Source organism: Triturus cristatus, chromosome 12, assembly GCF_964204655.1.
Source record: "Triturus cristatus chromosome 12, aTriCri1.1, whole genome shotgun sequence".
Lineage (NCBI taxonomy): Eukaryota > Metazoa > Chordata > Amphibia > Caudata > Salamandridae > Triturus > Triturus cristatus.
In genome coordinates this window covers 15,100,730-15,116,565 of record NC_140595.1, presented here as the reverse complement: position 1 = coordinate 15,116,565, position 15,836 = coordinate 15,100,730, and the positions used below count along the sequence as shown (strand labels likewise).

The following is a 15,836-nucleotide window of genomic DNA, read 5'->3' as shown; positions in this document are numbered from 1 at the left end:
CATCACTGATGACATCATCCTTGTGACAGAGTGGTAGACCTCCTCTCACCCAAATATAACCTTTGATACAAACATTCAAAAAAAGAGACTGAAATTTTCAAAAAAATGGACATACCAATACCAGTTACAACAACCTATTCAGTAATTCTAAGATCCACATACACATCCACTCATCCACCAACAGTCCTATACAGTCACTCATACATGTACTCACACATCATATGTACTCATACAACTAAACATCCTGTAACACAATGCCACTCATCCATAGAGTTACTCACACATAGTCACTCATAATAAAGAATCAAACATCCATTTACTTGCATATACAGTTATACACACACCACCACACTTACTTTTACAGAAACTTACACATACTTAGTCTTTTAAACAATCACTTATAGAAACACATACTTATTCATACAGGAACTCTTCCAATCTCTCACTCTCACATATACTCACTTATAAACACCAATAGTCACATATACTAGTTTAAAACATATGTAGTTACTTATGAAGACACTATTGAGACAGTCATTCACTCACTAACACACCCATGCACACACTCATCTACCCATACAGTCCTGCACACATGCTGTCTTCAACACATACAAACAGTGAGTCACTCATTCATGCATCTATGCACTACGTAATACCCCCCACCGCACCATGAAGACACTCAGACACTCATACTGAGACTCAAAAAACCAACTAATAACCTATATAGACACCCATGTAGCTACTCACCAACCCATGCAGCCACTTATACACAAAGTGAGAGACTGATACAGATATTTACATATTTAAACATTGCTCACTAAGCCATGTATTCACAAACATACACTTAATCAGTCAGTAATACAATCAATTTTTCAAAAAAAATTCATCAATTTAGACACTTATATACTCATTTATTCTTCCATCGACCTTGAGATATACATATATTAAACATATTTAATTTTCAGAAAAACACACATTCACTGGATGATGACATCAGTGATGTCATTTGAGATGTCATCAGTGATGTCATGAGTGATGTCACTGACCATGTCATGAGTGATGTAATATGTGACGTCATCAGTAGTGCATTGCGGGCGCGCGAGTTATAGTTAGCTGAACTAACTATAACGGGGGAATTTCATTGGTTTTTTACGAGTGAAATGTCCAGCTAACTATAACATGTGTGAAACCTATGGTTTTTTCATTGAATTTCTAAGGTTTTTTAAATGCTAATTCCTAACTATAACGTGTGTGAAACCCATGGTTTTTTCAGTGAATATATATATATATATAGCTTTGAGGTGTTCTATTCAATGAACACTGCTTTCAAGATCATCGGATCTCAGTTTGATTAATAATTTGCTATCCACTGGCAGAAAGACATGCTTTTATCTTTTATGGCTTCTATGAACTCCAACCATTTTAGGCCTTTGTATTTCTCTTGTTTGCTCTCATTCATATCTCTTCCCTTGTGGCTGCCTTTTTAAATGTTGACTAGAGTTGGAATCCCTCTTTCTAATTACTCAGCCCTGCTGGCAAGTTATGCGCCGTATTGTCTTATTAATGTAGCCTTTTCTGTGTAACTAGGTATACTGGGTCCTTGCATAATTTTGCACCAGAGCCTTCTATTCTGTCGGTGTACAATATAGTTGCCTCAGAGCCATTGGATTAATTTGGGTTTCTATGTCCCTCTACGTCCTTGACAGTTCTTCCTGTAAATCGTTTACTGTTTCTCACCTTAGGACCAGCTTGCAGTGTGCTTGTGTGAGAGCATGTCTCCTAATCACACCCTTTAACCATTCTTAAGGGACCTCTTACCTCTACACCAACCCCTCATTGTACTAAAAGTACCTAGTTGTGGTCTACCTTCTTGTTTCCGCCACCTCTTTGAGTCAGACATTTCTTTCCCTCTTTGTCTTGTATGGGTCAGTGCTAAGCTTTCAGCTATTCCCTTTGACTTGAAATCCACTCCAATGATTCTTTGGAACTCCTCATTGCATGCAGGGGTTTAGTGGTGGGTGCCACAGTAATAAGAATACTGGCTACTCTCGGACGCATCTATCAGTCTGAAACTCCTTGCAAATAAGGCCATTCATGTCTGGTCTAACATCTTGCTTGAAACCCACTTGTTGTGACATCCATCATACCCTTAAGGTCGCCCCTACAATGTGCACCGTGTCTGGGATGTCAAGCAGTATTTGGCCTACTTCTACCACAACTCTGTCCTGGAGTGCAAGGGGATGTGGACACCGAAGAACATGTATGCCTGTTTTCCCCATGTGTCTGTAACCCGGGTAGCAGCCATTTGTGTGTGTCAATGTTGTCATGATTGTCGAGGGAAGCCTTTCACACCAAAACACCATCACTCTCCACGACTGCTCCGTAAATCCTGCAATCGCCAACAACTTGTCTAGGAATTGGCACCTGGTACCTGACATATAGAAGTAGAAGTACTACATCCATCTGTCTTCTGCCAACTCTTACGGCAGGAAAGCATTCAAATGTGTGCACTCTGTTGTTTGCACAGGGTGTGCCTCAGTGCATTGTGGGAATCTCATCTGCCCATACACAGGTTATCATTAAAGAAACACATGCACAGGCAGGTCCGCTGGGAAGTAGTCTACACTAATCATGGCACCACTAGGCCCATAGAGGAAGCATGGAAGAGCTCCAAGGACCTTCATTCTATCACAGGTATCATGTGGGAGATGGCTATGCCAGCGTTGGACTTGCCTTCCTATGGGAGAGGGTAGTCTAGTCCTTCTCCAAAAAGAAGCAGGTGTACACTTTCACACCCTTTAAGCATAAGCGTGACCACACCTGCACACACTTTAAGCATAGGACAGACCACACTAACTTTAAGTGAGCATGTGCACTCACTATTGGCCTCTTGCGGAAACCCTAGAAAGACCCCATGATTGCTGAGGTGCCACACACATGGTATGACCTTTTAGTACATGCATAGAGTGTATTTCCAAGTGCAGGTGCTCAGAGTGTAGCTTTTTGGTGAATGTGGTGAACAGTCCGTTTGTGCATGTGTATGTGTATGTATGATGCGTCTGTGGGTGTACACACTTCGTACAACAGGACACTAAATATTTTCCACCTCACTGATCTGCTTATAGCACTCATTCTCTCACAGCTCTTTCATGATGCTCATCTCAGGTCAGTGAATCAGGTATTAAATCAGATTTACAACAACTGAGGTGCTCCTCCCTTCGCCGTGTTACCAGAATTTCCTGTGGAGCAATATATTCATTCTTCCTACCTGGAACTGTTTTTTGTTGGGTTTTCGGAGGCAGCTTATCCAGCCAATATATGGATTTTCTGAAATTACAACCAAATGACATTATCAGTCAATCTATAGCTTTACATCCTTAGATCATAAGTCGTCTCAAAAACTGCCCTTCTAAATCTATGCATGGAAAATACAGCAAGACTTTCAAAATAGTGCATGCCTTACTCTTTCGGAGCGTAGCTTGTCCTAAGTAGCATGTCTGTCTGCCTTTCTCTCTATTACTGGATTTCTGCAAACTGCCCACACCTCTTTTCACAGATCACAAACTCTCCTTTGAAACCATAACCATGAAACCTAACGACAACAAATCTCCTCCAGTCTATCTAATCACCCCACAACCAATGGCGTGAACTCAAATCCCCTGTCCCAGGACAAATGATTGCACCTAGCTCCTGTGAATGTAATTTATAACAGAGGAACTAGAGCAGAGGAATCGAATGGTGCCCTGGGGCAAACACCAAAATAATCAATAACCTCTGAATTAACCACTAACCTTGGGTTCCGAAGTACTACCCCGGATGAGAAGTTCACGCATTATATGATGGGTAATGCTTCCATGTCTTGTATGGGGTAACAAGTGCTATATAAATGCAATTATATCACAGTACAACCTGGGAATCTAGTGCCAAGTGCTACCAAGACATGTGTGGTTAGCACCTAGTAGAGTCAAAAGTTTCCTTTATCTCACCCTCCACACATTGCTGTGTTTTGGTTCAGGTTACAGAGCTGAACAGCAGTGCTGTTATCAGAATGCTGCTAAATCTCGTGGTTTCACCCTTGACAAATGCATTACCTTTGACTCTCAGAGTAACTTATTGGGCAGAAGGGCACAGGTTCAACCAGGAGGTCTTCGAAGCATCAAACAGTTACTCCTGGATCCAGAATTCAAACAATTAGTTTGTAGTTAGTATACTCAGACTATGCCATAAGACACTGTACAAGGTAACCCCTGCAGCTTTCCATGTAGACTATTGAGATGGTTCCTAGAAGAAAGACCCCGTTCTTTGCCTTCCTCGTGGATTAATGACACCGTCCACAGAAGAGAGTTTCCTCCCCTAAACTTCTGTATGTATTTATAAAACAGTACATACAATAAGGACACCAGTCTAGTGTGGATAACTGTCCCAGGCCATGGAAAAAAGAATGTGCTTAGCCTCCTGTGTGGCTTAGTAAAACATTCAATAGAAGACACTTTGTTTAGTGTCATGTGCAGAGTCCATTGAAGAAAGACCTCTCTGCCAGCCTCCAACATGTGCTGAAGGTCTCCGGTAACAGAATCTATATGGGACAAAGAGGATGATGAAGCAAGAAAGCCTCCTTGCTAAACTTGTGTTGTTGTGTTCTCTTCTCTATCCTGTCTCTTTTAATCTCGTTTGGGGCATAATGTGCCACTTGCAGCCCTTGAGGCACCGGGCCCTCGACCTTTCAGGAGTTCTATTCAGCCCAAGGCAAATAAATATCTGTGAGATATAGGAGATTTGTGGGCTCCTCGTCTCATTCTGCTGAACCTCTTGAGTGGTAAGCAGACATCCCACTGAGAAGAGACCTCATCATTACATTTCTCTTGGGAGAACGAGAAGATATTCACAGTAGTAATTCCTCATGTGCTAACTCGCAAAGGAAGACCCATGTCTGATCATTCGAAACCCACCAAAGCAGGATTGCTCATGTGGTAACCAGACCCCGAGAATGGAAGACATCTTATGTGATAACATGACTCCTACCAAAGAAAGCTCACGACTCCACCAAAGAAAGATACCGACTGTGATGAGAAGACCTTCAATGACAGAAAAGTCCTCTAGTGCTTACTAGACACACTGAAAAAAGATCCCACATGTGATTATCAGAAACCCATGAAAGGAAGATCGTTCATGTACTAACATAAGTCCTACCAAATGATGATTGTTCATGTGCTAACATAAGTCCTACCAAATGAAGATCGTTCATGTGCTAACATAAGTCCTACCAAATGAGGATCGTTCATGTTCTAACATGAGTCCTACTAAATGAAGATTGTTCATGTGTGAACATAAATCCTCCTACACAAAAAGGAGCATAAGAGGGAAATAATAATCAGGTTGCCCTCCACTCATTAAATCATAACATACAAAGAACATGATTGTACAAGAACACCAAACCTTTTTAAAGATTCCAGGGGCAGCTTAACAATATCTCTGCCCAAAGGCTGGCTTCATACAGAATGCCAGTCACATCCGTATCCAAGTGTTACATTTTAACGGTTTGTCAATCCACCACGCTATTGGTGACAAGTAACGTTGGTGGGAAGTATTAAGGGAGACTGCACTTAGAATTGTTTTATTTTCATGAGGATCTGTCTTTTAAAATTGAAAACTGCCTAATTCTTACTGCACTCACGTTCAGAATCGGAGCTGTGTTCAATGCTCCTAGCGCTGGTTACCTCTGTATAGGTCACCATTCTAGTTGTTCTTACGACCGCGCTTGAGCCCCCCCACGTGATCTCGCGCACTCGGCCTCATTAGGAGCCGAGGACGCGACCGCGAAGGACGCTACTGGTGACAAGTAACGCTGGTGGGAAGTATTAAGGGAGACTGCACTTAGAATTGTTTTATTTTCATGAGGATCTGTCTTTTAAAATTGAAAACCGCCTAATTCTTACTGCACTCACGTTCAGAATCGGAGCTGTGCTCAATGCTCCTAGCGCTGGTTACCTCTGTGTAGGTCACCATTCTAGTTGCTCTTACGGCCGCGCATCTCGCGCACTCGGCCTCATTAGGAGCCGATGACGCGACCGCGCAGCGGACGCGCGCAGCGGGCGCGCCTAAGACAAGTCCATCTGTGCCCGTCCGTGCCTGGCCGGGACTAGGGGCTAGGACCCCTGCCGGTTTTATCTGCGCAAGGCCTGCCTATTCTCGTGACCAACTCATGGGTTTCAAAGTCGAACCTAACAGTAAGTGTAAACATTCTATCTGCTGTGAACATATTCCTCTACAATGCTCTAGCTGTGATTTTAGAATTAGCTCTCCTCTATCTAGGTCTGAACTCTTAGGGGAAGAAAAGGAACTTAACATGCTCCTTCTTAATTGTCGCTCCCTCCCCAAACACGCTGTGGAGACTCATATTCTACTGGAAGATGAAAAACCGGATATCCTATTTCTCACGGAAAGTTGGCTAGACAAAGATATGGACTACGCCATCACACAAACTCTTCCACCTTATTACATGATACAGAGGCAAGACCGAGATGTCAGTCGAGGAGGGGGCATCGCCATTATCTACAAGGAGGAATTTAAATAACCCCATTTCTAACTGTGAGAGTATTTTGTTCTCGATTCAGATATCTCCTGTCACTACTCTCTGAGGCATCTTACTCTACCGCCCTTCAGGTCCTACTGGCCCATTCTGTCAGGTTTGACAGATAGTGTAGCTAATTTGGCTAGCTCCCTACCTAATTTTACGTTATTGGGAGATTTCAATATACATTTTGACAAAGTACAACTCCCCCAAATAGTAGATCTTGTCGAGGGGTTAGTAGCCTTTCAGTTTACTCAAAAAGTCCCAGGACCAACACATAATAAAAACCATTTATTGGACCCTATTTTTTCTAACATTCAATCTCTGATTGTCTCTCAACCTATTCCCTTACCCTGGTCCGACCATTTCCTGCTCCCATTCACGTGGGTTAGGCAGGAAACAAATTCCCTAGTTAAGAAAACAAATAAGCTCATTCGGACCTGGTCCACTCTACCGTGGAACGTGTGGGAGAATGAATTAGAAATGACTAGACCCACACTTCATCCGAGTCCCATAATTGCTAATGACTCCTTTAACAGCTGGCAAGAGTCCTCGTTAGATATCATTCTCCCAAAAAAAGAGACACAGATGAAAATTGGTTCCACGAAAAACCCTTGGTACTCTTCGGGACTCCAGAAGCTCAAACAAGAGTGTAAAGTACTCTAAAGGAAATGGAGAAAAGACTTCTCATCTATAAATAAAGTTAAATACAGGGTAGCTATTAAACGCTACAAAGTAGAGATAAAATCTGCTCAAAGTAATTACTATCAGGAGAAAATAACATCAGCGGTGAACTTTCCGCATTAAATTTTCTTGATTGCTAAATCACTTTTGACACCTTCTGCTCCTTCACTGGCCATAGACAATCTTCAATCTTGGTGTAATCAGCTAGCGGAATTCTTTTCAGTAAAAATTCAAACCATCTATAAATCTTTCCCTATGGAAAGAGATATGCAGCTGGTACATCAAACTGATCCAATGCAAGAGCAAGTTTCACTGGAAGAATTTCCCCAATTGGATGAGGTCTCCTTAGCTGAAATCTTAACTCATCTTAAATCTGGCTCACCCTCTGACCCAGCTCCACTCACTGTTCTTCTTAAGATTAGAAAGACCATTTCTCCGGTCTTAGTTGACCTGATTAATGCCTCCTTCCTTACAGGTATCGTACCTCCCCTGTGGAAGAGGGCAATGGTCAAGGCCCTGTTGAAGAAGCCCAATCTGGATCCGGAAGACTGGGCGAATTATCGACCTATATCCCTGCTCTCTGGCATTAGTAAAATCGCCGAGAAACATGTAAACTCTGTCTTGTCGAGCTTTTTGGAAAACAATGATCTGCTGCATTCCTCTCAAACAGGCTTCAGATCGCAGCAGGGCACTGAGACCGCCCTTCTGTCGGTTGTGGAGGAAACTAGGAAGATTCTTGACAGTGGAGGCTGCGCTGTAATTATTTTATAAGATCTCAGCACAGCCTTCGATACTGTCAACCACTCGCTCTTGATCAGCAGACTTCGAGACATTGGGATTAAAGGTATTGCACTGAAGTGGCTGCAGTCTTTTCTGGAAGATAGATTTTTTTCTGTCTTTGAGGAAAACTGTACCTCTGATCCAGTACCTCTTACCTGCGGAGTCCCTCAGGGCTCCGTGTTAAGCCCCACTCTGTTCAACGTCTACCTGAGTTTGCTGGCTCATATTGTCACGCCATTTGGGGTGCAGATTGTCACCTATGCAGATGATACTCAGTTAGTCGTTTCCTTGAACAAAAATGACAACTCAAGGGGGGGGCCTTACGTCCTGTCTAGAAAAAGTGGCCAGCTGGATGGATGCCTCCTATTTGAAGCTCAATGGAGCTAAAACAGAAATCATGACTCTTGGCAAGGTGACCCCTCTGAATATAGACTCTTGGTGGCCTATCAGCCTAGGCCCCCCCCCCCCATTCTGAAAAAGTTCATAAAAAGCCTAGGAGTCACACTGGATGTTAATCTAGATTTTAAGGAACAGGCTCGGAAAGTTGCAGGCACCTGCTACGGCCTTCTGCGGATGATCAGGAAAATTCTCCCCTTTCTTCCGTTCCTGGCCAGAAGACTGTTAGTACAAGCGCTAATCCTGTCGAGGTTGGACTATGCGAATGCTATATATCTCGGAGCTCCGTTGTCCACCACTAAAATACTACAGACTGTTCAAAACTGTGCAGCATGGCTTCTAATAAACATTCCGAAACGTACCTCAGCCAAATCTGCCTTAGCCTCATTACACTGGCTTCCAATCCAAGAAAGGATTCAATTTAAGACTATGTGCATCGCACATAAATCATTGGCAGGAAAAGGATCTCGGTTGATTCAGGCTATGGTTCACCCCTATCAACCCAAAAGAGTCCTAAGATCAGAAGGTAAACACCTGTTAATAGTCCCAAAAGTTAAACGAACTAGATGTGGAGGCCGTATGTTTTCATATTGTGTTGCCGAGCTGTGGAATCAGGTTCCTCTCTATATTCGCTCTCAACTTAACCACTGTCACTTTTGTAAACAGTTAAAAATCTTTCTCTTCCCCTGATATGTGATGAATCGGATCTAGTGTCTTTTTAGCGCGGGGATGCCTTCGGGTAACCAGGCGCTCTATAAATGCTTCCTCATTCATTCATTCATTCAAATGGCAATTCCTCTTGTGAGTGCGATCAAGAAGAAAAAATGTGTGAAAGGTTAGAAAGTACCTCACGGAAGCATCACCAGGGGAGCTCACGCTTTCATCATTGGTGACTTTCATGACCGTGAAGAAAGAAAAATGGTGTCCTAATTTTTAGAGGTCAAGAAAAAGAGAGAAAAAGAAATAACATGAGTGAGAATGCACAGTAAGTGCCTGTGTCATTCTATGCCTACTGGACCGCGTAGTAGAGAAAGAAAGAATGCTTCTCCAAACTAAAAAAGAGTTGTGACTCATTTGCAAATACACCTACTTTAATAAATGCCGTGAGCACACTCAGATTAAAAGAACAGCATGTATTAGAACATTTCAGTAAGGAAAGGCTGACATATTTTATTGACAATTATTTGCGGCAATTTAATAAATCCTACCAAATGAGGATTGTTCATGTGCTAACATGAGTCTTACCAAATGAAGTTCATTCATGTGCTAATACGAATGAAGATCGTTCATGTGCTGACATGAGTCCTACCAAATGAAGATCATTCATGTGCTAACACGAGTCCTACCTGTTAGACCTGGCATCATTGGCATGAATCTCTCCTCCATTTTTTTCTGTTTGCCTCCTCTGTTTACGATGTTTTTGCTGGTTTATTGCTTTGGGCACTGTGCCACTGCTGATCAGTGCCACAGTGCAAGTGCTCCCTATGTTAAATTGTTACATTGATTGGTGTTACCATGATTGGCTTGGTTGACTTACTGTTCAGACCCTAGTCTAGTGCACTGCGTGTGCCAAGGGCGTGTAAGTTAACTGCTGCTGGTGGGCTTGCAGCACTGGTTGTGCCACCCACAGAAGCAGCGTGTAAAATGTGTCTCAGGCCTGCCACAGCAGCGCCTGCGTGCAGTCCCTGACTGCCATGTCGACTTGGCAAGGAAACCTACTTGCCAGTCTCTAAACCTTCACTTTGCCACATTTCAGACACCTCTATGGTAGGCCCTAGGTCAGGGTGCATTGTTGGTAAAAGGTAGGTCATGCCCTGATGTGTGTGGCATGACTAGGCCTGGGCGGCAAATTCCGTTCCGCTCGCGGAATTTGCGGAATTTGTGTAATTTCGCGTTCCGCGGAGAACGCGAAATTGCTCAAAAGCCTGCTTTCTGCGATTTTGCGAAATTTTTGCTTGTTCGCGTTCTCAAAATGCATGTTCGCGAGATATTTCTCCTCCAGCACGCAAACATCAATAGCGAACAGGAAAAAAGCATCGCGAACAAGCAATTACGCGTGTTCGCGGAATTTCTGCGTGTTCGCGGAGATTTTTTGCCGTTTCGCGGAGATTTGCGTAACGCGATTCCGCAAATTCCGCCCACCCCTAGGCATGACCTAATAGTGAATTACAGCCATTTTCGTTTTTCACTATTGAAGGGCTACCTGCCTCCAATAGGCCAGACTGGGCAGACTGATTATTAACTCCATTATCATCTATCTGACTCACGGAGCATGGTAGCAGGTCGAGTTTAGTATCCCTGAACTCAGAATTTAATAACACACCCTTTAGGATGGATGGTTTTTAAATTCTATGTTTGAAAATAGTCCTTTTAGGAAGTGGCTATTTTCTTGTCCAACTATCCACCGGTCTCTGCTGGTTTGGTGTGTGTGTCAGGGGCTGGGTGGCTCCAGAGGTCTGAATGAGTCAGAGTGGGGTGAATGAGGCCTTTACACCTAGAGTGAGGGAAGAGTAGCCTGCCCTGCCTGACACAATGCTGGCTCCACCTCCTGCTGGGCGACTGATAGCCCTGCTCCTGCCAGTGACAATACTGGCTCCGCCTCCTGCTGGGCGGCTGAGGACTCTGCCCTGCTCAGTGAATAGGCCAGGTGCCTCTGCCTGGCAACACCCACAACGAACCTGAGATGGGGGGAATTTCCATGCTTGGACAAAGGGACCAAGGAGAAAAGGGGTATAAGAGAAGGACCCCTGAACCAAGAACTCAGATCACTTCTGACAAGGAAACCTGTACCAAGGACAAGAAGCCTGCTGATCTAAGGACTTGCCTCCCCTTTCTGCCAGAGTGCTGATTTGCTGTGGAGGAACCTGAAAGCTGCTTCTTTATTTTTGCCAAGGAACAAGGAGCGAGGAACTTGGTGTGTACTCTCTGAACACTTGCTAGGAAATCTCCAAGGGCTGGAAGAGTGCCAGTCTCCTGTTGAAGTCACAGGGCTAAAGGACTTCACCATCTGCTGAATTGCTGAATTGCTGGAAAGTGTTGTTTCCAGTACACAAGGGAAAATCTGCAGTCTCGACGCCGCCGACGCCGCCGAATCCAGCTCGACATCGTGAGTACCGGCTCAAGTGTCCCGAGCCTTCGACGCCGGCCGCCGGGCCCGATCGACGCCAGCAGCAACGCCAGTGAGCAGTGGGTATCGGCCCCGGCTCCAAGTGACCCCGTCTCGACGCCGGTATCGACGCCAGTGAGGAGTGAGTATCGGCTCCACCTCCAAGCGACCCCGTCCCGACGCCGCTGCTGATCGCATCGACTCGACGCCCTTCTCGACGCCGTGAGCGCTGCTCCGGCCCGACATCCCTCGACGCCGCTGCAGATCGACCCGACTCCGAGGCACGATCGACGCCGACCTCGACGCCGACATCTCGACGCCGTGGATCATCGTTTTCTTCATTTCTCAAGGTACTGTACTTGTGGGGTCTGTTGCAACTCCAGGCTCGACGTAGCGCTCCTCGCGGTCGACGCCGAACCTTGGGAATCCTGTAGGCTCGACGCCGTGTGACTCCTGTAGGGGTCACATTGTTGCCAAAGAACTGTGTTTCAGAAGAATACTTAATTTTGTTGCTAAAGAACTATTTGCCAAGAAGAAACCTTACTTGAACTATTATTTTTCCTTCCAAAGAGTATTTATTAAGACTGTGGTATATTTTTGTCGTTATTTGGTCTTGTGCTAAGCCTTATATAAAAATACTATTTTTATAATAACTTCTGTGTCGTGTTCATCTGTAGTGTATTCACTTTATTACTGTATGTGGTCATAAATGCTTAACACACTGCCTCTGAGATAAGCCTGTCTGCTCTGCCAAGCTACCAAGGGGGTAGCAGGGGTTATCTGAGTGTGTAATCCCCTTGCCCTGACTAGAGTTGGTTGGTCCCTATTTGTCAGAAGTGTATACCTCTGCCAACTACCAAATGAGGATCGTTCATGTGCTAACATAAGTTCTACCAAATGAAGATCGTTCATGTGCTAACATGAGTCCTACCAAATGAAGATCGTTCATGTGCTAATATAAGCCCAACCAAATGAAGATCGTTCATGTGCTAACATCAGTACTACTAAATGAGGATCATTCATGTGCTAACATGAGTTCTAGCAAACGAAGATTGTTCAGGTGCTAAAACAGAAGTCCTGCCAAATGAGGATCATGTATGCGCTAACATAGGTCCTACCAAATAAAGATCGAGGCTCCACCAAAGATAAGTCATGTGCTAACCAGACCCATTGAAGGAGGCGTCAACTAGAGGGCTCACCAAAAGAAGAGCCTTGTCGCTAACTACAGAGATGCCTGGCAAAAGGCAATCACTCCGATAGCTTTCTCAGGTCCAACCAAACACCCCAATGCAGTGAGACCCGTCCTCTTCCTCCTGACACCCAACCAAAGGGAGACTCTGGTTGTACGGATCTGGGATCCTACTAAATGTAGAACATCTTTGTGTGCCGTTGGTATCTCACCAAAGGAAGAATGTTTCCAGTGCTGAATTGGGGCTAGAGGTTACAGGTGGTGGCACCAGCACCCACACTTTAGGCCAAGGACCTATTTTTCAAGATCAGACTTTGAGTCGGAGAAAGACAGAGAAAGGCAGAAAAGCCAGAAAGGAGGTAGAGAAAGATGTGCTTTGATGAAGGGAGAAAGCTTGGGTGAAAATGAATGTGCAAGAGTGAAAGAAGAGACGGGAAGTTTAGTGTAGGTAAAGAAAAAGGCATGGAGGGGAATCAAGACTAGGCATCCTTGAAATTCATTAATCCCAACACTTGGCAGCACCACTGTGAGCTCCTAAAAAAACATTTGTCCCCTGCACGTATTTTTTTATACAAATTAAGCACTCCTGTTCTTGTGTGTCCTAACGCTTCCACTAAACTTCCCATCACAGGAGGAATGTTCTTGTGCCGCTGAGATCCCCCTAATAATGGAACATCCTCTTTATACAGCATAGAGACTTCATCTGTACCCACGGAAAACGCTGCTCTTGTGCCATTGTCTCTGGCCCAAATAGAGACAATCAACGTGTGCTATTGATACACCATTAAGGAAGACCATAGCCATGTGCGATTGGGTATCCAACAACCCCATGACAAGACTCTACCCAGAGAGTTTGAGAACCTCGTAAAGCAGACCATATGTATTTGCAAATGGGACACCATCTTCAACAAAGAGAGATCTTCATTCTTTGATGTTGTAAGACCCCGGAAAAGGGAAACCCTCCCTATTTGGGGTGAGGATCTTACCCACCCTACCAAAGGTAGGAAGTCATTATGTATTATTGGGACACCCACTGAAAGGAGGCCTTACTCATATGCTATTGGGACTACACCTAATGGTGAACCCCTTGCATGCCATTGAGAGCCCATCAAAAGGAGACTTTTCCTGCATGGTAGTGAGAGTTCATCAAGGGATGACCTCCACCCCACCAACGGAAAGCCTATGTTTATCCTTCCTCAGAAGGAAGTATGCAACAACCAGAAGTTCCAGTGAAGACAGACCTGTGTGTTATCGAAGCACTTCAATCCACAGGGCGCATCCGAGGCAACTGAGCAGAATAACACAAACTTAACTCAAGATCAAGGTCCCTGCTTGCACTGCCTTGTGCCTCTTTATGTTAGCACCGCCCTCCACGGCATACTACTGGTCACCTTTAAATCCTGGTTGGTCTCTTCCCGTCAATAGCAAACATGGTAATAAAAGATTTAGAAACCTCCCAAATTGATGTTTTTCTCCTCTTTCTTCAATTGCTTCAGCCCTTGCTACTTACATCATTATGTCTAATGTCTTATGCCTTACATCACATGTCTGAGTAGGAGGGACAATGTAATCCTGCAATGAACTATGACATTACCACAAAGATTAAGTACACTTAAAATAATGCACCCTGGGGCTGGGGTGGGGGAGGCGCTGGCCTCACCCTGGAGTGATGCTCTCTACCACTGAGTTGCTGTGCAATCAAGACACAAAACGGCCACCATGGTGCTTGTGAACTGCTTTAAAGAGTTCTCCTGGTGGAAAATACTATGTATTAAAGTGCAAAAATCAGGGACGCCATGGACTATTTACAGTGGGTGTGCTTCTCTTAATAAAGTTTATGTCATAATTAAAGAAAAAAAAAATGAGTGAAAGTTTCCTTAATGGCTGAAAAGCTGTTCGGGTCCTTCTTAGCTATTAATACATCCCAGTTGTTTTATAATTTCTTTTTAGTGATTTGTAGGCTCAACCTGATAATGGGGGGTTAGCATATGATCCTCAGGCCCAAAGTTGCAAGAAGACAATCTCTGGTAAACAGCGGGCAGGCTGGGCACAGTCAGGGGCTGGCGTACATCTCTGCAGTTGAGGAACACATGGGTAATACTTACACACTGAATATGTGTAGGAACGTAGGATCTGCTTTTTGCATGATGTAATGCTGTTGCTAACTAGCCTGACTGGGATGCTGCTAAACAGGACCCCAGTCTCCCTGCTTTCTCCCATAAATTTGTTTGGTCCCAGACTGGACACTGGTGTAACCTTATCAGTCCCTAGTATATGATACTAAGGTACCGAGGGCATAGGTACACCAGGGGTCCCCCATAGGCTGAAGCATGTATTATGCCACCCATGGGAGACCACTCAATTTGTAACTACAGGCCTGCCCTTGCAGCCTATGTAAGCTGGTGCTAGCATCACTTACGAGAGATTTAGGTTTCCCTATACCTAAGGTCACAGCACTTAAAACGTATAAGTCACCCCAAAGTCAGGCCTTTTAATCCTGAAGGCAGGGTGCCCAGTTCTAAGTGTGACGGTGCCCCTGCAGGAGCTGGACACCCCTACAGCCTATGGAGTCCATTCTACCGGGTTGTAAGTGAGACAGCCCTATAACATATAGAGGGGCACCGTGTCATTACATAATGATCATCTCTAAACTGGCTCTAACAAACCCTGTCATGTTTGGTATCAATCATGTTGGAATCATACCTCCCACACCATAAACGGTGTGGGAGTTATGACTCCAAGCACTGTAAAGCTCCTTTGGGAGGCCCTCGGTGCTCCCGGTACCAGTCTTCAAGGCCCGAACAGCAAGCTAGGGCTGCTGCCAGCCAGGGACATGTTTCTGCCCTCCTGCTGCTGAGCCAAGCTCAGGCAGGGGAAGGCAGAACAATATGTATCCTGTCACAGGTAGGTGTGACCACCTCCCAGACAGAGTTTAGTGTATTGAAGCAGGGTGGGGGCACCTGCCAGCGCTACATATTCTGTGTGCAGGACACACTTGGTGCCCTCCATGCATAGATCAGCTCAAACCAGTTCAGGGAGTCATTGGCTCACGCTCTGGCACGAAACTGGACAAAGGACAGGGGAGTATCCTCCCCCTTGGTTAGGCCCTC

General features: G+C 44.7%; 1 protein-coding gene across 3 annotated transcripts in view; it reads right to left on the bottom strand.

Moving 5' to 3' along the window:
- The window catches only part of SPMAP2 (sperm microtubule associated protein 2), a 98,266-nt gene that overhangs the window by 64,035 nt on the left and 18,395 nt on the right, over positions 1-15,836 (bottom strand). For all 3 annotated transcript variants that reach the window (XM_085638124.1, XM_085638126.1, XM_085638125.1), the window contains exon 3: positions 3,269-3,327. In XM_085638124.1, coding sequence (XP_085494250.1) covers positions 3,269-3,327 — 59 coding nt within the window. The remainder of the gene's footprint in view (positions 1-3,268; positions 3,328-15,836) is intronic.